Genomic DNA, 25,337 nt, shown 5'->3' with positions numbered 1-25,337 from the left:
GCTTTAAATCCTCTCTCCTCCTTCTCTGTCCCTCCTTTCTTCTATTGGTCTACCCCCCTCACCTAAGCCTGGTTAGACGGTGTTCAAACCTCCCCCCTGAGGTACGAAAGGGAGCCATGTTATTAAGAACTACAGCCCCCCCCCCTCTCTTAAAGAGAAATCTCTCTTCCTCTTTCTCTGTCTCTCTCTTTCATTCTTTTTTCACACACATGCGGAAAGCCCAGCTGTGTGGCATTATTACCAGCTCATGGCACCTGCCATTCAGAGCAAGCCCCGCCCCCAGCCTGTCAATCATAGCGAATCGCTCTGGCAACGCTGCGTGATGTGTGTTTAGAGTGCGTGCGCGGGTGAGATAGGAATTGTTACCACGATGAGGGGAGAAAGACAGATAAGATAGGACCAAATTTGGCTTGGAACCTTAATTTCTCACGTTTCTCATTTTCCCCTCAGGCTTTGTTCACACTAGGCTGAATTCAGATTTATTTTCTAGATTTGATCTTGGAGACTCACTGTTTGCATTTTCATTGTCATTTTTGCGAGTGATGAAAACATATCCGCCTGTTCAAATAATGTAAGTAAAGGGATAATTCATGAAACCTCCTCCTTCTGCGAAACACAAAATGTTTTTTTTGGTCCGTATTTTGTATCCCTTTTGGCTTTTATTTTAGTATAATTTTTATGGTATTTAATAGTATTTTGAATTTTATTTTATTTTTAATATTTTTAGCTTTCATTTTAGTTTCATTATGTGCTTTTTGCATTTAATTTAGTAATTTTTGTACTTTAACTAAAACTTATTTTATTTCAGTTAGCTGCCAAGGCAACATTTATTTTTATTTTTTAATTTTTTTATCATTTAAGGTTTTTAAGTTTAAAATTTTTATCTAATATTTATATTTTGTTTTCTTTCAGCTTTATTTCAATTAATGTAAACAATCTTTAATCTTTGGTTTTAGTTACTTTGGACAAAAACATCTCTTGTATTTTGCAGGGTGAGTAAATGATGCCAGAATTTTAATGTTTGGGGGTGAATTATACCTATTAATATTAGCATTTTCTACATAACTTGCTATAATAACAACTTAGTGTTTACTTTCTTCTACAACAACTGAGAGTAGCTATCATTGGGGAATAAGAAGTTGAAAAATATGCCTCTGCTATGTGACCCCCTGCACAATGAATTTGGGTCACAATGTTGTGTTATTTGTATACTGTTTATTACTTGTTGTTTGCATGTGTGTAACAGTTTTCACAAAAGCGCAAGGTCTAGAGACTGAACTCATTTAAAAACTGAACTCATTTTAACTTGAGTTCCGCGATTTTAGAATGCCGTGTAATGCGCGAGACGCTGCAAAAGCCGTGAGCGCAGCGTTTAAACACGTCTGTCTACCGCATGTTTACACTGAAAAAATGATGGAAAGTAGCGCAGTGGAATGGAAAAGCAAGTTTTGTCTAAACAGTCCTTAACTCTTGTCTCTCACACTCTCATTTAATACTAAAGACAATTCTCGTCTGTTGACTGGACCTACAGGGTGGATGAGGATTGTCTTTAGTATTAAATGAGAGTGGGAGAGACAAGAGTTAGGTGTCATTCAAGCGGTCCACTGTGTTGTCTTTATTTAAACATAGTATTCAAAGCCACAAACAAAAGGCAGTATTCTTAACTCTGAATAAATATACAAATAAACAAATGCATAAATAAATCCTAACTATATGCATTCAAATGTTTCAGGCTCTCTCACACAGCAGGCTGATGTCAGGTAGGTATCTCAGGCCCTGCTTACGCCTGGTATTACGATGCGTTTTGGTCAATCGGATCACAAGTGGACGACACTAAATACTGGTGTAAACAGGGTCTAAAATGTTTAGAGCTTGTTTACTTTCAACCACTTCCAGAGGTAGTCAAAAAAGGCATTCGACAGGATTGCTTTCGTAGTGTAAACACTCATGGTCGAATGCGTTCGAACAGCCACAAAAGACTGCCTACTCTCCGTCTACTGACCTAATGGGTAAACGTATTGGGAAGCGCGCTTGCCAGACGCAACTTCGTCGGCTGGAGACCCAAGAATGGTTTGAAGACGAAAAACGTACCAAGCATGATGTTTTCCCACCATTCCTGATTTCGAACACGCACTCACCGCGTTTGGCGTGGTCTTGCGGCTGTAAGAGGAGAAACGAAAGCTACTGCTCTCTGTATTTTTGTTTTGTTTTCTGTGTTCATATGTAAATCGCGTGAGCTTATTTCATTCATTAGCTCGAAAGATCTAAAAAAGCCCATACATTTACCCGCCCATAGACCCTCCCTTTGAAGAAATCAGGACAGAAGTGGTTGAAAGTGGACAAAAGAGACGGATTAAAACACCAGGTGTAAACGAATATGTATCTGCCTTGTCTACTTGTGATCCGATCGACCAAAACGCATCTTAATACCAGGTGTAAACAGGGCCTCAGGTAAATGACACACTAACAAACTTCTCTATGACATAACTATACTAAAATTATTAATAAAATGAGCATTCAATTGAAACGTTGAATCATTTGGGTAACAGTTTTTATCCTCTGAATTTTTTTAAATTTTTCCTAACCTTTAGTATTAAATGAGAGTGAGAGAGACAAGAGTAAGGTGTTATTCCAGTGGTCCTCTGTGTTGTCTGAGGATGCGCCACAGTCGTCTTTGTAACTCTCAAACTCTCAGAATTTAGAAAATGCAGCTTAACATACACTCATTATAACACCTTAATGTAATATTAATACAAGTAAATACTTGTACATACATGCAAACTTATATACAAATAACACACCATTCTTGTGACCCAAATTCAATGTGGAGTTCACTAAATAAGGAAAGAGTGATGTGTGAATTTAGATAGGCTACTATAGACACCACTGCATATTCCATATGCCATTACATGCACACATTGTGTCCTGAATGACAAAAAAAAACCCTTAATAATCTTAAGAAAAATGTTGAAATTGAAATTCTAAACATACAATTGTGTTTTGGGTTTGTAATTATCATGTTTCATGCAATTGTTTACACCGCTGTTTGGGCAAGCGAAAAATGCCTTTCAAAAAACATTCCAATATTCTAATTTTAAAAGATCAACTGAGAGCAATGTATTGAAGGGAGAGGTTAAGACAGACAAAGGAGGAGGGGTTGAACAGATGGCATGGCTGGAGTGGCACCTGGCCTTATGTCTAATTTCAGGTGAGAGGCTCGCAGTGATTGTAGACAGACGAGGAGAATGGAAACCTGGAGTCCTCTTTCTGGTTTTCCAATCCAATGGTTTCCTCCTCCTCCCCCTCCTCTTATCTTTCCCCATCTCTCCTATCTCGCGCTCTTTAAAACATTCAACCTATCGTTGCCATCCCAACGTGTTTGCTTAGCTCTGTTTATCCCACTTGCACGGGCACAACAAAAAAGCGGCGGGCGATACTTCAGCCGCTCACGTGTTCCATCAAGCTTTTAAACATACACATAAACACCTTGGTTTGTTTGTTTCCTCTATTATAGAATTGGCCACATCTCAAATGTGCTCTTTTTGGCCGCCTCTTAGCATTTAAATAAAACTGCAGCTAGTGCACAACAAGGCTAAAAAAACAGATGAATTTGGAAGACAGTTGTTGTGATGGCGATTTATGGTATAATGTGACTCAGCTGGATCCTATCTGACTTCAGTTAAGATAAATATCAGCTTTCACACTGAGTTTTTTGTGGTTTGTTTTATCTGCTGTTTCACGAACAGCTTTACTCTTATGCCTCAGCCACAAACAATTGTGACAAGAAAGCAAGACGTAGTAGATCAGCAGGACAGACCAGATAGCTTCTGTTTGCACTATTAAGGTTGTTTTTACTATTATCATTTTGATTCAAAGCATCAAATTACGCCCGATCTCTATTGAACTAGCGTTCCAATTGGCGTGCACACATTTTTGGCATTTTCATGTTTGGGACGAGTAGTTGTGCGTCTGAACGCGTGTTTAAAAGAGCGTCTGTTGTGCCTTTGTTGTGGGGGAAGGGAGGGCAGGTGTTATTAGAGAGGGGGATGGAGTGTGTGAGAGTGAATGTCTGGATGTTTGTTTGTAGTTTACTACAATGTGCTCATTCTGATTTACGTCGTAGTATGTTAAGGGCACCCGGAAAGTCGAATTAGATAAGATATGTTGTTGTATACCTTAAAATATGTGTCATGTTTTGTTCAGTGCATGCTTTTTACAAATACAGTAGTGCACTACACTTAAACTATGTCTTCATACTTCTATGAAAATCCAATTGAATTCTGTGTAAGAAAGTGTATGCAAACTCATATTACTGTACTTTTTTCACAAATAAAAGACAAGCGATCATATTAGACTAACGCGATCCGACGACGCACACGTTTCCTTTCCAGAAAAGCACGATTAAGTATATTTGACTTAGTGTCAGTATCTATACTCACATCGCGGGCAGGATGAGTCTATTGTTCAGATGAATTGAAGGGTTACAGGGTTCGAGAGCGTGAAAGAGGGAGAGAGGTGAAAGTAGGTCTAATTAAAGAGAAATTGGACTGATATGTGAAAAGGGGGAAGATTGAGGGGTGAATTGGGGGAAGGGGGTAAATGAAAGAAAATTTGACATAATGAGCCGGGGGGAAGGCGGCGGACGTCCATGAGCTTAAAGACAGACATCTGCTAGTAAGTGTGTGTGTGTGTGTGTGTGTGGCATTTGATGATTACACACTCCGTGAGAGCAGAACTTAATCTGATGGACATGTATCCACTGTGCACAGTAGATTTTTTCACACCATTGAGACTAAAATTAAACTAGCTAACAGACATTTTCTGCTTTTCAAAGCGTAGTTAACTGCAAAAATGGCCCTTTTCATCCGTTTTTTTTTCCGTGTGGTAGGGTTTCAGATGCTCAGACATTTATTATAATAAAGTCCCAAACAACAGATCCCCTTGGGTCCATCCTACTTCCTCTCTTGATTTGGTTGGTTTTCATTGTCTGCAACAAATCATGTAATCTTAACAGCTTGTTTGCTGGCTGTAATCTGTCTTCTTTCTGAATGTGTCCCAGATCAATATTGTTGCTCAGGAAAAACCATAAAGGCAGTAAATGATGAATATGGCTTTGCAGATTTCCTGATGAGTAATAAGGACGTATCGAATTTTCAATTCGAAGTGTCAATGATCATTTTTTAAAACATATTGGCCTGGTTTCACAGACCGGCTTAGACTAAACCAGGACTAGGCCTTAGTTCAATTAGGACATTTAAGTAGCTTTTATAAACGTTCCTGAAAAGAAAAACATTACTGATGTGCTTCTTGGGACAAAACAATGGCACTGACATATTTTAAAATATTGCAAGTTGCTTTCAGTTAAGACAGCTCAAACATGCATTTTAGTCTGGGACTAGGCTTAAGCCTTGTCTGTGAAACTGGACAAAATATACAATACCTGTTTTTACCTGGTACAGTTGTTTCAAATGAAGAATATTAACTATGAAAGTGTAAATTACAAACAAACTGAAAATGACCACAGACAGTAGTTACAGTGGAAGTCAATGGGGCAACCACACAATGATTTTAAGTGCACAATTAGATTTTAATCTACTATAACTTTTTATTTGTTCTAATCAGTAAAGAGTATCAAACAAATATGCATTATTTACTTTAATCCATTTCTTTTCCCTATTCTCATTTGGTTCCCACAGACAGAAATAAAGTTTCTCCAATGTTGACTTGACTGCGTGTTCAGGGTGTTAGACATCAGCGGTATTGCAAGCATTGCTCATATACGGTCTGTTTCCTTGGCAAAAGCGAGTTTGTTTGAATGTGCTACATTCAGAATTTGATATGCATATTGAGTTAGCAAGCCCAACCAATGCACATCTCCATTTCCCAAGCGGTGCCATTTTCACACATGCTTTTCCCCCTCTCTCTCTCTCTCTGTCCATCTTTTTCTATTTAAGCAGGCATTGATGCTGAAAGTTTAAAGTCTGTGTTACTATTGTAATTGCTTAAGGTCTACCGATTGGCACGTTTGAAACAGGCGAATTGATTAGAGCTTATTGATTATTTCAAGAATGAAGATTTTAGGTGCTTTAATCGTCCAGCTTCATTGTCTAATAAGAGTAATTGAGGTGACTTTTCAAGCTGCAACAGCAGCATGACATGCCATTAAAAGGCCTTTTTCTAATTTTCATAGGATTATCATACGTGCAGTTTCGATGACCTCATAATTAATCAATAATAATGGAATATTTGTATTCAGTGTGCTGTGTTGTTTCTTTGTAACACGGCAGAGGTGAATACAAATGATGAACTTAAAATAAATGGTGGCCATATGCATTTTCCCTTATACATTCATATAAATTTATGTTGATTTGGTCAAGTATTCTTTAAAGTGATGTAGAATTATGTGTTTAAGTATAAGACACATCAGTATCGTGTTATCTTTGGCATGTTTAATGGGCATTCAATGACATCTTTTTTATGAATGTCTTTCTGATTTAACTGTGATTGTTATAAAATGGGAAATGGATGCGACTGAAAGAATAAGCTAGAAAAGGAGATGGAAAAGAAAGAGAGTGGATTATATTGGGGGTGGGGTGGCGTGCAGGTTGATTACGGTCGCAGGTCCTGTTGCCAGGAGACGGCTGGGACAAGGGATGCAGGGTTGCTAGGGAACCAGCTCAATGCAATGGCCAGCATTGCATGATGGGTACAGAGGCAAGATTGAGAATAGTCTTTGTGTGGATACACACCTAATTTAACATCTGCCACCACACACACACTGACAAGTCGCAAGAGAGATCCTCTTGAGCTAGCTTGAGTGCAAAACACTCACGCACATAGACATATACACACACACAGTCATTTTTCCATTCACAGAGAAACTTGTACCAAAACCAAAAAGCAAAACATGTAGCGTGTGCGTGAATGTGAATTTTGAGCTCTTATGAGTCACTGGCTTTCTGAATTTTGCTTATATCGTGTAGTAGTTTGTGTGAATGGAACAGTCAAATTTGGGTGTGTCTTTGCATTTTTTTTTCAGATGCATAAGCATATAACTATTTTACAGGTCAAACACTGTGATTTGTTTGTATGCGTGTTCGAGGCTCTACATGGAGGGTGACGGCAGAGTAAATGTCAGTTGATTGAATAATCTATGGATTTAATATCCCGTAATCCCACTGAAATCCCTGGCCTCAGATCAAGGCGCAGATTAAGTGTGTGTGTGTGCTGAGTTTTTTATGCTGGCAGATGAACCAAGCAGGAGTTATGGCCTGTGCTTTTAATGGCATGTACGGAAGGATATTACGTGAATATTTTTTTTTGGTATTTTCAATTTTTGTAAGCTGACAATTGTGCTCTCCTGTTACAACACATATTGAAGGATTGCATTTATTTGTGTATGATTTTTGTATGATTTGCATATTTGTTTGTACACAACAATAGCCTATGTTTATTGGTTCTTGGTTTCCTAGTGTTTTTGAATGTTTCATTTTGCAGTTTATTCAAATATTGAATGATTTGCTATAATAAATTGTCACTTAATGTCAGTGGTGCTACCGCAATATTGTATACTTTTGGTTTATGTTGTTCATAAGGTTGTTGTTATTTTTTGAAGGGGGGAGGGTTAAAACCTGAAGGGCTGTTATGAATGCTTAGTGGCATCACCATATATTTTTATCTGAAGATATTAATTATTTTATTCTACAATGATAAAAAATGAAATACTAAGAATAAATTGATCATAAGTCACAGTAAAGACGTTTACATTGTTACATTTTATTTCAAATAAATGTTGTTCTTTTGAACTTTCTATTGATCATAGAAACCTCAAGAAAAATGGTTCACTGTTTCCACAAAAATCTTGATTATCACAACGGTTTTCAACATTGATAATAATAAGTTGATTATGTTTCTTGAGCAGCAGATCAGCATATCAGAATGATTTCTGAAGGATCATGTGACGGTTACAGTGAAGACTCGATTAATGATTAAATTCATATGATAAATTCATCTTTGCATCACAGGAATAAATTACATTTTCATATTTATTACAATAGAAAACTTGAAATTGCAGTAATATTTCACAATATTACTGTTTTTATTTTTACATTTAAATATTTAACTGTTTTTAAAAATATTAAAAACTGGCCCTAAACATTTGAAAGGTATTGTATATAGCAGAGTAGATTTAATGAATGTAAAAACAACTGTAGAATGTTAATTATCTGTAATTATTAGCGTGGTTATAGTAGTTTTCTTTGTCGAGCAGCGTTTGTGGAAGCCAACAGGTTTCTTTCTGCTCGATGATGGAGAGTCTTCACTGCCTCTGTTGCTTTGGCAACCATAGCAGTTACACCTGCTACTTTTATCTGTCTATCTCTGTCTCTCTATTTTCCTTTCTCATAAATAAATTCACAAAGACTCACTTTTCATCCATTTTGATCCCTCCATCACCCTATTTTTTTCCCCTGTCTCTCTTGTTCTTTTTTCCCCCATCACTACCTTCCCCTCCCCTCGTCGTCCGGGGCAACCTTGTTTACCTGCTGGGTAGCTCGTCTCGCCGTTGTCATGGTGACAGAGGGTTGGTTGCCGTGCCGACCTAAAGTGGCAGTGCCACGACACTCTCTCTCTCTCTCTCTCTCTCTCTCCCTCTCTCTCTCTCTCTCTCCCACTATTTCTCGTCTCTTCCCGTCTCTCTTGTCCTTTTGTACCCTTTCTCCTCGCCCTTTTCTTTTTTGTTCTCTTCCACTGTCTCTGCTTCTCCTTTCTGTAATCCTTGAAGCTCAGTGACTCATCACAGTGCAAGGAAAGACGTGAATAAAGCTCATAAAGGATTTTCTCGTATATCACAGCGCATCTGTAGCCTGTACAGAAATGATGCGTTTCAGTAATGTTTTGGTTTGATATGCCATCTTCCTGTTGATTCATACTGTACATGTTAAATGAGTGAGCTGTTCTTTTGCCACAACCTTGATGTGAGTTGGCTCCTTTCCGAAAATGAATCCAAAATGGCACAGTCATTAACCTAATCCATTTTGCTGACCATTTCAAAGTGCTCATGCAGTCAACAGTTGGCCAGCAACCTGACGTGTGTTATACACTCTTGAAAATAAACCCATAAAAATGGGTTTACAGCCTAACGTCATAAGAGGACCTATGAAAACCTCTCCAAAGAACCCAGGAGGTCTTCACTTTTCCTCTTTTGATTGATCAATACATTGATCTAAACTTTCAAAGGAACAGTTTTTTAAATTCTGTCATCTATTACTTACCGTCATGTTTCGCAGAATATCCTGGTGAATATTTTACAGTGCAATGAAAGTGAAAGAGTACAGCTCAAAAAATGATAAAAGTGATTCATGCTACTTGTTTGCTGTATTCCAAGTCTTCTGAAGCCATACAATAGTTTTGTATGAAAAATTCAAATTGCTATTTGCTCTATCGCTATAGACTTTATGTAGCCCCGCCCGTGTATTTCCACTCATAAAGGTAAGATCTTACGGATTTATGAATGAACCGCTCGTTTTAAAATCTCCCCGGCCTAGTGACATTCCGCTTCAAACATTACAATGCTCATGATAACTTTCATTAGCTCTATAAGTAAATCCACTTCACCAGCTAATTTCTTTTCCGACAGCGATGCCATAGACGGAGCTAATGCAAAAACGCAAGTTCAAACACAAAATTCTAAAGATGGCTGCATGCTTGTTTCTCTGGCGCATAAAATCCACTGCAGTTTTCAAATCTCATTTCCGCTCTTACACGCTACCGTTCAAAAGAATGTTTTTTGGTTTGTTTTCAAAATAAGCTTGCAATCAGCGATTGGGAGCTTATGCTCACCAAGGCTGCAATTATTTGATCATAAATACAGTAATAACGTAAAATATTATCATTTTAAAATAACCATTTTCTACTTGAATATATTTTAAATGTAATTTATTCCTGTGATGCCAAAGCTGACTTTTCAGCATCATTACTCCAGTCTCATGATCCTTCAGAAATCATTGTAATATGCTGATTTTGCTGCTCAAGCAACATGGCTCCTCGTTTGTGAATGTACGTGAACTTATTAATTTAAGCAGATGCTCTGCGAATAATGATTTGAATTTGGGGGGATTCAAGAAAAAAGTTCTCGGCTGAAAGTGATGGAAGAACGATTAAAGAACCTTGTTCATGAACTAAATTGGGAGCAGCTGCCTCCAGTACAATGATAAAACGCCCTCAAAAGTTATTTTTCCCCTGTATGCCAGTGTTTTCTGAAGATAAACAAAGCAATTTGGGCAAATCAGATTTAAGCGCTGCAAAACAAGCTCTTACACTGAGATCAGATTAGTAATCACCAGAGGGAGTTACACTAGGAAGGAAAAAGAACTGATCCAGAACAGACGTATAGTGGGTGTTGGGGATCTTTACAGTGCTTTACATTACTGCAGCAATCAATGAGACCTGCTTCATTAGTCATCCTGATAAATGCCCTTCTGTTTGCGCCCTTCTCCGCGAGTCGTGTAATATATTTTTGTCGTGCTGTGAAATAGTGAAAGTCATTATGTATGGTTTATATGGCTCTGCGTGTGTGTGTGTGTGTGTGTGTGTGTGTGTGTGAGAAAGAGTGATTGCAAGCAAATGCCTGATCAATACGGACCCCAAATGAGCGATCGCGGCTGGTCGGATAAAACCAAGCGAATCTGAATTGGGCCGAAATGTCACCTGCTGCATAATTAATGCTTTTATGTTGATTCTGGTAATTTAGCTCAGAGCGTCTCTCCTTGCCTCTCATCCACTCCTTTTACTAATTGTATTTATTTAAATTAGGGCTGAAGTGATTGAACAATTCCATGTAGAATTGCGATGTCATTTGAATTACAATACTAATACTATCTACTGTTCGTGCTCATTTATATTTTCCATTCATTTTGCTGTAAAATAGAATTTAGTCCTAAAAATCATTTAATGGTTGTTTTTAGAGAATAATATGGACGCAATAGTTTTATAACCCACTAAGGTGTTGTCACATTTCTTTCACAGTTCAGTATTGTAGCAAATTGTGGTTCTACGTATAACTGTCATTTTATTTAAACGTTATACTACTGTTCAAAAGTTTGGAGTCTGCAAGATTTTTTTTCATGTTTTTAAAAGTCACTTACGCACACCATGATTGCATTTATTAGATCAATAGTTGTGAAAATAGTAATATTGTGAAATATTCTTAGAATTTGAAATGACTGTTTTCCAATTGATATACAGTAGTATTTTATAAAACGTGGTTAACTCCTGTGATAGCAAAGCAGAATTTTCAGCAGCCGAATAGAAAAGATCTAAAGATCAGTATTCATTTAAATTAGAAATCTTTTGTAACATGATCTAAATGTCTTTACTATATATATATATATATATATATATATATATAGTATATATACACACACACACACACACACGCACACAAACATATAATACTATAAATTAATACTATCAAATGAGTTTTATTTTTCCACCTAACCTTGGTTAAATTTGGTTATATATACAATATTTTTCCCTTTCCATTTTAATTTCCTCTCTCTCCCCCTCATTCTGTTTTCATGTTTTTTTCCTCTCATGTCACCATCCCTCTCTTGTTCCCCTGGTGCCTCTTTCTCTCTTCTGTTTCACAAGCCCAGAATCTCTCACCGTTTTAATCTGCCGTGCGTCTGTAATCCAGATTAGCCAGCGAGCGTGCTTAATCCCATCACTTCCCCAATCCCGCGTGGGTGTGTGCTTTTCCTGGTGCTTGAGAAATATATAGAGAGAGGGACAGGATTAAGTGTGATGGAGAGAGAAAGAGTATGAAACGGATTCTTGATGAGAGATAAAAGTGGACCTGAGAGATGGCGATTAGGCCTCAAATGGAGGCAAACAAGTACAAAGGCTACATGGAGAGATAAGCAGGACCAGTGTGGAGATTTTGGAATATTGAGGCAGATGGACAGGTCCTGAGATCTACATCACGCACATACATTTAGCCAGCGTTCTGCAATAAATGCATGCACAAACACAAGAGGAAATGAAAGAGCTTGATTAGGAAGTACAGTTGATGATGTGCTCTGTGTTTCAGATGAACCGCCCCATTCAAGTGAAGCCTGCGGACAGTGAAGGCCGAGGAGGTAACACACACACACACACACACACACACACACACACACACACACACACACACACACACACACACACACACGTTTTCATGTTTTATGGGGATTTTACATAGACATGATGTTTATACTGTACAAACTGAATATTTTATCCTCTACCCCTAGCCATCACAGAAAACTCAAAAATAAACAAATCACTTAGTATGATTTATAAGCTGTCTATCTATCTATCTATCTATCTATCTATCTATCTATCTATCTATCTATCTATCTATCTATCTATCTATCTATCTATCTATCTATCTATCTATCTATCTATCTATCTATCTATCTATCTATCACTTATGGGGATAGTTTTGTCTTGAAAGTATATCTAAGTAGATGCACAAAAAATGTTTTAATAAATAAAGAATTCAACATTTTAAACCCATTAAATGGATGTGGAATGAGTGGATACAGACTGATTTAATAATCTCTTATTGGATGTAAACGTCAACACAATCCAAATTACAATGCAAATGGTTCTTTCATTTTAATCCTGCATTAATACACACAAGAAAACCTGGGCTAGTGCCATTGTGTTGGTCAGCAAATGAAAGTCCTCAAGGGCCCTCTAGTGGCCCATAAAGTTATCGCAACATGAACCTCACTATCATCGAGTGACAAATATTGCCTGAGATCATTTAATGGTTATTACCACTTTAAAATGATACATGATCTTACACAGCCTCTTGTCTGGTATATGTATACTTATCATGATCTGTCTTTCTGTATGTAGACAGGAAGCTGTTTGTGGGGATGTTGGGGAAACAGCTGTCAGACACCGATGTCAGAAAAATGTTTGAGCCTTTTGGGAGTATAGAGGAGTGCACAGTACTCAGAGGGCCTGACGGAGCCAGCAAAGGTGTGCAAACCACTTTCAAATACATTCACTTCATCCTTCTCCTGCAAGGAATAGGGTTAACCAGGTGTATCATTCATAAGGCTTACATTCTGACAAATATTTATAAACATTTTATTTATTAATTATTAGTTGTCTTCGACTTGAAGGCTCTTTCAGTAAGATTGCAGAAAATAAAACACGTCTGTACCCGCATTGTAGTAATACAAGTCAATTCAAGTCACCTTTATTTATATAGCGCTTTATACAATACAGATCGTTTCAAAGCAGGTTTACAGTGATAACTGGAATATTATGCATTTCGACTGTTGTTCAGCTGAAGTCAGTTCAGTGATGATTCAGTTCTGTTGCAAAGATCAGCAATGATTTAATTAAAGCAGTTCTGCAAAAAATAATGTCATTGTCCAGCTCATTTCACTTCTCATACAACAGCTTCAGTACAGTCAGATCAATAATATTGTTGAATTAAGCAAGGCAGAGGCGAAAGTGGCAAGGAACCCAAATTCCATCAGGTGACAGAATGGAGAAAAATACAGTGGGAGAAACCAGCCTCAGTCGGGGGTGCAGTTCTCCTCTGGCCAATGAACGAACATGGTGTGATTATGATTCAGGCTGCATCACAACAATTCAGAATTCAGATCGGGATCAGTAGCATCCAAATATTCATCCAGTTCCTTTTGCTTGAAGATCGATTCATCACGCTGGTATGGAGCCAAAGATGGCCATAGAGTCTGTGCAGAGGACCTGTCTGGTTCTTGTGATCTCTGCTGATGATCTGTGCCGATGGCTATCATGTCGACCATGCCTTCACAGGGGATTGTCTAGTTGAAAGGATCTCTGCTGACGTTCAGGGCTGCGTTGTGGTCGTATCTGCAGATCCACCATCTGATCTGGATATGGACCGGATCCGGCTGACTACGGTAACCTCGGGATAAGGATGAGACAGACAGACTAATATTAGCGTAGATGACATTCTTCTTACGATGTAACAAGTACATCGGGTGTTGTAGGAAGTGTTCCCAGTAGACCTAATTTATGCTGCCTAACAATCATTTAACTGATTTGACTTGAGAAATTGATCATGTGTTAGTTGTATGCCAGGTTAAGAGATGTGTTTTTAGTCTATATTTAAACTGACAGAGTGTACACGAACAAGGCTAGGAAGACTATTCCAGAGTTTGGGTGCTAAATAGGAATAGGATCTACCGCCTGCAGTTGATTTTGATATTCTAGGTATTATCAACTGGCCAGAATTTTGAGATCGCAATAGAAGGAAAGAACTATAATGCGTTAAGAGCTCGCTCAAATACTAAGGAGCTAGACCATTTAGTTCTTTGTAAGTAATTAGCAAGATTTTAAAATGTATGCAATGTATAATAGGGAGCCAATGCATTGTTGATAGAACCAGGCTAATATGGTCATATTCCTGGTTCTAGTAAGAACTCTAGTTGCTGCATTTTGAATCAGCTGGAGTTTGTTTATTTAGAGTGCAGGGCAACCACCCAGAAGAGCATTACAATAATCTAGCCTTGAGGTCATGAAATGCATGAACTAATTGTTCCGCACTTGCTCATGTTGTCATTTGAGAGCACATGTTGTAAATTAGATATATTTTTAATATGGAACAATTTGGTTTTACAGATGCTAGAAATGTGACTTTCAAATAAAAGATTGATATCAAAGATCACACCTAGGTTCCTAACTGAACACAGAGCAGCCATCAAGTGTTAGACAGTATTCTATGTTATTACGTGCAAAGGTTTTTGGTCCAGTAATTAGAATCTCTGTTCACTTTATCAAATAAATACCTATGGTATGTTTTTTCTCTGCTAAGAGAGTCAAAAAGTAAGCAGATCTAGCTGTTTTTAAGGCCTTTCTGTATGCAATAACACTTTCCTTCCATGAAATGCGAAATACCTCTAGTTTTGTTTTCTTCCAACTGAGCTCCATTTTTCAGGCTGCTTTCTTGAAGGCCCGAGTGTACTCGTTATACCATGGAGTCAGACTATTTTCCTTAAGCTTCTTTATGTGCAAAGGAGCAACCATGTCTAAAGTGCTGAAAAAAAAGAGTGTCAATAGTTTCTGTTGCAACATCGAGTTCTTCTAAGCTATCTGGTATGCCGAGGAGTAGAATATCCTCGGCATACCAGAGTAGAGATCGGGAAGATTTTTTATAAAGCAATGTTTAGTGGTAGAAGTGATAATTCTACCATATTTATAACAGGGAGTTTGTCTTGCAGCCTTGGCTAAATGGAGCATACAGGAGACTAGATAATGATCTGAGATGTCATAGCTCTGCTGCAGAATTTCAACGCCATCAACATCGATTCCATGTGACAGTATTAGATCTAAAGTATGATTATGACAATGAATGGGTCTCGACTCGTGTTGTCTAACTCCAATAGAGTTTAGAATGTCTGTAAATGCCACTCCTAATGCCTATCCCGAATATAACAGTAGTAGGTTTGGAGCAGTGAGTGTTCGGACATCCACACATATGTTGGCTAATTAATGATAGTCCAATCGACACAGGCTGTGATTTATAAAGTGATGGATGTGTGTGCTCTGGGTAATTATGTGTGAGTGTGAATGGAACAGATGCACCTGCTGTTGTAAATCATTAACAGATTCACTTATGCTCTTCCATATGTACAGATGTAGGCTTTGGGAAATAATGTGGGCATTTGTATCAATCTCAACTTATTGTATTTCTATTTCATTTGTTTGAATGAATGTTAAAATACTCCCACTTGATGACTTATAAAATGTCACCCTAATGTATTTGTCGGTTTTGTCTAATGATGTGTTGTGTGTTGCAGGTTGTGCATTTGTAAAATATCAGAGTAATGCAGAAGCACAGGCGGCCATTAGCGCTCTACACGGCAGCCGCACTCTCCCGGTTAGTGTTTCGTTCACAGTCACATTCAGGATTCCTCCCACTATCACACCTACAAGCATAACACAACACAGTATTCCATTGTTCATAAACTCACTACAGAGTCTTTGTGTTTTGTTTTAACATCACCCACTGCATATTTCACCTCAGGACTTCTTAGTTTCTTTTTATTTGATGTTGTTTGTGAGAATGAGAATTTTCTTCATCCCCTCAGGGTGCATCTTCTAGTCTGGTGGTAAAGTTTGCAGACACAGAGAAGGAGAGGGGAATCAGGCGTATGCAACAAGTGGCCTCTCAGCTGGGTGTCATTAGTCCCATGAGCCTACACCTGGGCGCCTACAACGCATACACACAGGCAGTAAGCACTAACATCATCTCTTGAGTGAGCAAATCACCATATTAGAATGATTACTGAAGGATCATGTGACACTGAAGACTGGAGTAATGGCTGCTAAAAATTCAGCTTTGCCATCACTTGAATAAAATATATTTTATAATATATCAAAACTTAATATTAGATCAAGTAAATGTAGCCTTGGTGAGCATAAGAGACTTATCGAACAAAACTTACCGAACTTACCCAAACTTTTGAATAGTAGTGCATATTACGGCTGGAATACACTACATGACTTTTTCTCCGAATTTTGCCCTGATTTACATCTAGATGAGCCGACAATAGTTGCCGAAAGTCTGCGCCAGTCTGCAGATTTTGGGCAGTCGGAGTTGACAGATTTCACATAAAATGCATAGTGGGCACAAACTCTGATTTTTAAGCTTCAGACTATGATTCCATCCACCCGGAGGATAGTAAAATGAGCTTGATGTTTTGAAGCGATTTTAGAACACATATCGTAGTGGCCACGATAACACAGCAGCAGAATACTGTTGTCAGCCCTGTATTTGAGTCCTTAACACAGGTTCACACACAGTGCAGCTATTTACGGGAGTGACAACTGCATTGTATAACCCAACTCACACCTGTAAATATTCAGGACTCCCGCATTCTCTGAAAACACGCGGTGTGTGTGAACCGTATCAGACAATTAGTTGTCCGTCACGTCATACAGTGCGAGAGAGCCACTCTGCGCTGCACAAACGTGTGTTACGGGATTTCACGTGTGGTTTTGATAACTTACAGTGACTGAGATATGAGTGTTTTAGATCTAGTCACTGTTCTCCACCCAGATATAAACGGTGCTGTCGGTTAATAAAGATTTGTCGCATGAACTCCTGGCTCTGACGTTGCTTCTGAAACCGAAGCTGCCCTCTATCTACCAGTGTTGCAAAACTACGATAACAAAACAAAAGTAAATTAACAGAACAAGCGTAACAAATTAAACTCAGTATATTGCGCAGCTTCTGGTTGTGAAACCACCGTGATTTAAATTCCTGTAGAAAAAACGTTCACAGGTGAGAATGTGTTGGTATGTGTTCATATGTATTAACTCAATATTACAGGTTTTTATACTATGGTATCTTTTTAATGTTGTGTTAGCTGAAGCTTTGTCTTTTTGTATTGTGTTAGTTTAGCAAAATGATCTGCTGAAGTCTATTGCAAATATAGATGTTCACACATGTGTCTAACTACGGTTGCAGACGCACAGTCAACTTGCTCTCGAATATTCACGGACCGGTGTTTTGACCGTTCCAATATGGCAGACGTCTAACCTATGGCGGCCCATAGAAACAGCCACTAACGAGGCATCTATATTTATATATCTATGCATGTTTCTTTGTGAGTTTGTCGTGTTTGAAACAATTTGAAAGTTTGGTAGTCTTTTAGTGTATGATACCCAGTTTTTCTCTGTAACCAAGTGTATGATGCCTAGTGTTTTAAAATCTGTTTATATTTTAAAATACGTGTAGTGTATTCCAGCCTTACATAAATAAAATTCATACCAACAGCTTAATGTCCATTAAGGAACCAAATATTTTTGTCAGTATATTTATGCATTTAAAATCTAACAACTTTTTGAACAGTATCTGTCTTTAAACTATATTCTATATTATTTGAAATCTTGTTGTCTAATGCAATGACTTTCAATCATAAAATGTGGCTTAAGTGCTAAATATTTTTTGGGCCACTGTATGTACCAGGGTTTAGTTGACAGAAAACACATGGGGATGAATTGAATTGGGATTAAAGCGCTAACTGGAGGTTGTATTAGGTTTGGAACCAAAAATACTTCAATAATTACTTTGTTCTACACACAGGAAGTTCTAATTTAAATGGCTTTGACCTAATAACCCCAGTACAACCCCTGCAGGGGACTCTGCTAAAAGTTTTCTATGTCATAGTCCTGGATTCACTTTTTTGTTGTTGTTGTTGTCCTAAACAGCTCGTCCAACAGCAGGCCTTGGTGGCTCAGTCTGCATATCTGTCTCCTGTGGCGACGGTTGCCGCGGTGCAGATGCAACAGTTGGCTGCTCTCAATCCCAGCAGCATCATAGCCACACCCATCGCTTCAATCACACCCTCCTCAGGTACATGAAAGTCATCTTTCAAGTTTCCAAATGTTCTTGTATTTGATTGAATTTGTGTATTCATGATCGGTTGTTCTGCTGTAGGTACGAACACTCCTCCAACCATTGCCACACCTGTGCCTGCTCTGCCTCCAATCGTCAACAGTTACCCACAAGTCTCTGCACCACCCAATGGCCAGTCTGCCACTGAAGCCCTCTACACCAATGGTGTCCACCCATATCAGGGTGAGGACCTTCCTCCAGTGTATATAAATTATAATGCTATATTGTATTATTGTATAATAATAATACTCAGTATTTTATGAATATTTTATTGTGATGCTTTACAATATATAATGTTTATATCATATGTATTTTATATAGACCACAATCATTTATAAGTATGGTGTAGGGCCTCCTTTTGCAGCTACTACAGCAGATAAAAGTTCTGCACAGTGGCCAGAGGGATTTTGAGCCATTCCTCTTCCAGAAGAGTGGCCAGGTCACTATATAATGCTGGTGGAGGAAAACGTTTTCTGACTTGCATCCTTCAAAATACCCCAAAGTGGCTTAAAAATATTTAGATCTGGTAACTAAACAGGCCATGAGAGATGTTTAACTTCACTTTCATGTTCATCAAAACATTCCCTCACAAGTCTGTGTGTATTGGTGCATTATTATGTGGATACAAGGCACACTCTTCAGGGTACAATGTTTGAACCATTAGGTGCACATGGTCCTCCAGAATGGTTCGGTACTCCTTGTCAAAGTGCCCATCAAACTCACGGGGAATTCCGTGATATTGCAGCCCAAACCATCACTGATCCACCCCTGTGCTTTACACAACAGTCCGGATGCCTCTTTGGGGTTTCTCCACACCGTAACTGCAATGGATGTGGGAAAGACAGTTAAGGTGGACTCATTAAAGAACAATACATGTTTCACATTGTCCACAGCCCAAGATTTACACTGTTGGCACCAATGAAACTGACACTTGGCATTGGCACGAGTAAACAAAGTTTGGACCCTCTGGAGCTTCCGACAAACAGTTTTGGTGGAAACAGGAGATTTAATTCTGTAGAGTGTTGGGCAGCTGTGGTTTAATGTTTTTTGGAATCAATCCGAGTTAGTACCTGGACATCCTTTTTAGACAGCTTCCTCTTGCATGAACAATTACTCCTGTTAGATGTGGTTCGTCCTACGTGGTGGTATGCCGACATTACCCTGAATACCATAGCTCTCCATACACCATAAAGACTTGCTGTCCTGGTCACAGATGAGTCACTCTGATATTTCTCCTATTATGTTGTGTGGATTGCGATATTTTATGAACTATTGCTATTGTTCTGCTAATTCAACCTTCACACTTCGCTCTTACTGATGTATGTATAAATATTTCTGTCATACCAATTGTCTCATCCTATTCTTCTGTTTGTTTTCAATATTTGTGTATCCTTCAGCTCAGAGCCCTGCATTGGATCCTCTCCAGCAGGCGTATACAGGCATGCAACACTACACGGGTGAGGCTTCTCAACTCCTAATACTCCTTCTGAAATTTGTCAGCAGTGAAGAATGTGAAATATACAGCAATACTCCCTTTTTTCAGAAAAAACCCCAGCTTAGACCAGTTAAAAATTCAAAATCAAAAGCAAGAAGTAAAATACAATCTAATGTAGATAAAATAAAACTGTTTTCCAATTTGTTTTCATGTTTTCACTAATTAACACAAGATTTTTTTATTATATAACATATGCATGTTTTTATTTACAGTATATACACCAATCTAACAATAAATATTCATAACAGCAGTAATTACCTACCTAATAAATTTTCACTAAAATATTTTAAATTATGTGAACGACTTCCGTGAACGATAAAGACGTAAATGAATTGCAGAATGAATTATTGCAGATGTGGATAGTCGAAAGAACTGATTCGTAGAAAATTAAATGAATCCAGATTTACAACACTCTCAGTGGTTCTTTTTGCTACTGAGATACAATGAAGGACTGCTAATTTAAGGCTTGGCTATTTTTATAGCAAGCAGTTTGTCTACCTCAAGGTCTTATCTGCTCAAAATAACAAATACAGACTGCAGAATGGCACTTGAAAAGATGACTTTACTCTGGTCTCATGTCTGACCTCATTACTCCACCCACAGCTACATATCCTGCTGCTTATGGATTGGTCGGTCAACCATTTCCACATCAGCCCACCTTAGTTGCCCAGCAACCCCAGCAGCCGCAGCAGCTGCAACAACGAGAAGGTAACAATGTCATTTCCTGTTTCACTGGGTACTATGACCACTGACATCCTGTTTTGATTATTCCCAAGTCTATTATCGAACATATTTCTTGATCTTTGTTCTCCTAATCTCATGCTGTGCCGCCAAAAGATTAAAAGCACCATGTTTCTTCCAGAAATCAACACGATTACTTCCTTTTATGATAAAAAAAAATAACCATGTAACTGTGTGGTCTCATGTATTGCATTTCCTCTTTCCTTTTGGCTCATTTCTTCTCTCTGCTTACTCTCTCCAGGACCAGAAGGCTGCAATATCTTTATTTATCATCTGCCTCAGGAGTTCACCGACTCGGAGATGCTGCAGATGTTTCTGCCCTTCGGCAACGTCATCTCAGCCAAGGTGTTTGTTGACCGCGCCACCAATCAGAGCAAATGCTTTGGTGAGTGATTTCTAAAGAGCGATTTAGATGCAATATGTGGAGGGATTTAAATTAAATTCAAAACAAATTCAATTAAATGATTAAATGTCGTGGAATGTTGCAATGAAATACAATTCTTTTTTTCATGTAATATTAAAGGTGCAATAAGTGATTTCTGAGAAACGCTGTTGAAAGTGGATCGGATCGAGCGCCATGACACACTTGTAGCCAATCAGCAGTAGAGGGCGTGTCCACTCACGAGGGGGGAGGAGAGAGAGTGAGCAAGAGAGGGAGATTTGAAGAAAGACTGTAGAAAGAGAGATGGCTGAGAGACATTACAAAAGAGAAAAGCTCAGAGGAATATCACTGTGAAAAGAAGGGTAAGAGCTTTAGGATCCGTTTTAATATTAGAAAAGCTTTCCAGAGACTGAAGCAAGAAGGCCTGAAAACGGACGTGAGGTTATGTTGTTTCTGCTCCATACGCGAGTAACGTTGGTTTTGCTGTTTCACAGAACCAAGATATGCTGTTGTTGTGATGTTAGCTACAGTAACAGGACATTTTTGAGCATCATTGTTTGTCTAGAGCTTTTATGTACTCTGATGTAGTGTATGTTCATTTTGAATGACATAACGTGTTCTTCCTTGTCATTCGTTCGTCGTGTTCGCATTATTTTGCCTCACTTCTGCTATGATAAAGACATCTGCTCTGGCATTGCTTGTTCATGCATTTTTGGGGCGGAGCAATGAAGGGAGGTGTGTGTTTGTTTGGGTTGATTTCAGATGTCTACAGTGTTCAACAATGATTCTCAGAAATCCCTTCCTCCACCTTTAAAAATGCCACCTGAAATGAAAAACCTCATGGAATACGAAATACATGAAAAAAAATTATGCAGACAATGTAATTTATCGCAAAATAATGTAATAAATAATTAAATGTTGCAGTCAATAAGCATAATGAAAAGTGAGAACAAATAAATAATTTGGATGTGAAATGTATTAACTTGTGTAACATGAAAAGTACCCTGAAATACGACATAAGATACACCTTGAAATGAAAAACGTGACAATTATTGTCTTGAGGGTGTGGAACAAATTAAATATGTGTTTCACGCCTTATTTATTTACCTATGCTTACATTTCATTGTACTTTTATTTATTTATTGCAACATGACATATTTAATTATCAATCTATTTATTTAATTGACCCCTGGTTTCACAGACAAGGCACGTTTGAGCTGTTTTAATTGAAAGCAACTTGTACTGATATATCTTAAAATATGTCAGTGCCATTGTTTTGTCTCAAGATGCACACCAGTAATGTTTTTTTTCAAAGGCACGTTGATAAAAGCTACTTAAATGCCTTAATTGTACTAAGGCCTAATCCTGTATATGAAATCTGGCCTTTGTCTGTTAAATCTCTCCACAGCTGCAGGCAGAAGTTTGCCGTTGAAACGGTTTGAATGACAGGCAGCTCATCGGTGACTCATTCACCGACGCGCTTCCTCCGCAGCTTTTTCATCTTCTGTTTCTTTCTTCTTGCCGGTCACGTCCTTCATGTCGTAGGTTTCGTAAGCTTCGACAACCCGGCGAGCGCTCAGGCTGCCATCCAGGCCATGAACGGCTTTCAGATCGGCATGAAGAGGCTTAAAGTTCAGCTCAAGAGGCCTAAAGACGCCAACCGCCCATACTGAGATGAACAGGTGAGGAAAACCAGAAAAGACAACAAGCGCCTCTTCTCTAAATCTCTCAGTGTTATGCTTTATAATGTGTGACCAGTTCTAAACTAACAAGTCTAGCCAGAATATCCTGTTTTGATTCATTTATTAAAAGAATTGTAACCTAAATAACACTTAAAAAACGTAGTCGTAAAGGAAAAAATTAATTTTTACTTTCATTTATTGTTTTTGTGCTGTGTCATTGTTCAAAAAACAATCAAACAAACAAACACAACCTCATCCGCACCAAGGCTGCCCCGTCCAATCATAACTCGTGCGGAGACCACGTCGCTATGGCTACGGTGGCCTAGCAACCAATAAAGCTCCCCCTTCCTCCCACAGCGTTGGTTTGTAAGTTGATTGGCCTGTGTTGGTTGCTGTGGCGATATTCCTGCCTGTGATGGTTGCCATTAGCAGTTTTGTTTTTTGGCCCTTTGTCATGTATCCTCCATGCTGAGAGTGCATGGCGGGTTACCGTGGTGACTATGGACTGTGTTTGGTGCGTTGTGACTCTCTTTTTGTTTTATAAATACTGATCAATAACTGACACTACATCTGTGATTTACTCTCAACGTAACTCGTAGCTAATGGAGTTACTCCAACTAAATTGATCCTATTGAACTCTAATCAAGCAGCTCAATGTGCTACTTTTGGGTGGATTTTGTTTTTGATCAGTCTCCTCTGTGTTTTGTTTGGTCATGACTCTACTTCTTCTACAAAATACTCCCATATGTAGTATGGTGGTGTTATAGTTACTGTGAATGTGGGGTGGGGGGTGGGGGGTCTCAGTGTGGTTGTATTTGATTCCAAGAGAGTTTGTGCTAGTGGGTATGCTGTTTCGTGCCAACGAGTGAGCTTGTGTACGTGCTTGCGTGAGTGATGCGAACGATTCGTGCGTGAGAGCGAGAGAGCAAGAGGTAGGGAACTTCATTCATTCTACCTCTCAAACCTCTCACGCTGAGGTTTGAGGTGACACTTTGTGGTTGTTTTGGTGAAAAAAGTGACGCATTGTGCTGACCAAAGAACAGCATTCCTCTGTAGGAATTCTGGGTTATTTTACAGTCAAACTACATTCGATCATTGGTTTGAGCACTCAAAAAGACGCAGTTAAGTCACCATCTGAAAAAACGATACAGCCCAGAATTCCTATGGTGCATGTTGGAAATTTGTTTGCCTGCCAGAAATGTTTCCCCACTTTAAACACTAACACAGAAAAACACACACTTGCATTAAAAAACAACAACAACAAAAAACCATTCACTGACTCACAACATAGGTTGCATGGAAGTATAGAATGGTAAGCATTAGATAACCTTCCCAAATGCTAACTTTGTGAAACAAGTAGGAGTGTTTTTTTGGGGAGTTTTTTCGCGGATTGATGTGACTTGCTCCTAACTGCTGTTTTCATTTTCTCTCTCTCTAACAGGGAAGAAAGGAGAGGACTAACGGAGTCACTTTTCCTCTGCTGCAAATTACGGGACCAACAACTTTCGCGAAACTACAGTATAAGACCTACCGAGATTATTTAAACAAAAATATACATTTAATAATAATAATAAAGACAGACTTATCGCAGGAGGTGCAGGTTAAATAGAATGATTTACTACCTTAACAGTATACGATATAGGACCAATCAGCAACGCAACGCCACTCACTCTTCTGCTTCACAAGCTGTTGTGCCGTGTGCTTGTGGGTCGTGACCTTTCTGCCCTCGACCCACACATTTACGCCTTGCGCGCGCGCACACACACACACACACATACACAAATGGGACCAACGCTAATATGTCAGTACATAGTTTCATTTCTTGGTTCAAAGGAACGATGGACTATTAAAGTCTTTCTGCAGCAATCTAAAATTTGTATATAGAAATTCCAGGGGACCATGTGTAGACATATGGAAACAGTTGGGAGGGTGGGGCTGGGTCAGCGCTCAGAGCAAAGAATCATGGGTGGTACGGTAGCTAGAGAAGTTTTGGGAGTTTGGAAGGATTTGCTCTTGGTCTCTAATCTGAGTCCAGTTATACATAGTTCTTCATCTTTAATTCTTACAGAAACAAATGACCTGTGGTGTAGGATGCTGGTCCTACATTGCAATCCTCCCTACAATAACTGAATATAGTTTATCACAGAGAGGCTGTAGTTAGAGGTTTTTTTTGTTTTGTTTTGTTAGTTTTTTCTTTCTTTTTATGGGGAAAAAATTGTGGATGATTCGAGAAGATTCACGAACGTTAAAAATGTATTTCATTGTATATATCATGCTTTTAAAATAAGGTCAAGATTTAAACATTTGGGATATTATTATTATTATTATTATTATTTACAGAAAATGATTTCTATCCTTTCTGCAATTAATTTATCAATTTCTTGGAGGGCATTTTTTAAATTATTTATGAAGATAGAGGATCATTGGCAAATATGTTCCGATGAATCCATGTATTTTTAGACATTTTATTTACAGATTTACCATTAATGAACAATCATTATTATTATTATTATTATTATATTTATTTTCTTCAACTGTTGTTTCACAACCTGTCGATTACAAAAAAAAATTTGAATAAAATTTTAAACAATA

General features: G+C 38.3%; 1 protein-coding gene across 1 annotated transcript in view; it reads left to right on the top strand.

Annotated features, from left to right (window-relative positions):
* celf3a (cugbp, Elav-like family member 3a) overlaps positions 1-25,337 on the top strand; it is a 36,306-nt gene extending 10,969 nt beyond the window's left edge. Inside the window, exons 6-16 of the mRNA XM_077195216.1 lie at positions 12,089-12,137; positions 12,901-13,026; positions 15,843-15,922; positions 16,134-16,277; positions 18,259-18,403; positions 18,488-18,628; positions 19,843-19,902; positions 20,544-20,648; positions 20,923-21,066; positions 22,609-22,745; positions 24,187-25,337. Coding sequence (XP_077051331.1) covers positions 12,089-12,137; positions 12,901-13,026; positions 15,843-15,922; positions 16,134-16,277; positions 18,259-18,403; positions 18,488-18,628; positions 19,843-19,902; positions 20,544-20,648; positions 20,923-21,066; positions 22,609-22,736 — 1,122 coding nt within the window. The 3' untranslated portion in view covers positions 22,737-22,745; positions 24,187-25,337. The remainder of the gene's footprint in view (positions 1-12,088; positions 12,138-12,900; positions 13,027-15,842; positions 15,923-16,133; positions 16,278-18,258; positions 18,404-18,487; positions 18,629-19,842; positions 19,903-20,543; positions 20,649-20,922; positions 21,067-22,608; positions 22,746-24,186) is intronic.

Source organism: Siphateles boraxobius, unplaced genomic scaffold, assembly GCF_051911475.1.
Source record: "Siphateles boraxobius isolate OS27281-9 unplaced genomic scaffold, OSU_SipBor_1 33, whole genome shotgun sequence".
Taxonomy (NCBI): Eukaryota; Metazoa; Chordata; class Actinopteri; order Cypriniformes; family Leuciscidae; genus Siphateles; species Siphateles boraxobius.
Note: the sequence above shows the minus strand (reverse complement) of the source record. Positions and strands in the feature narration are given on the sequence as shown.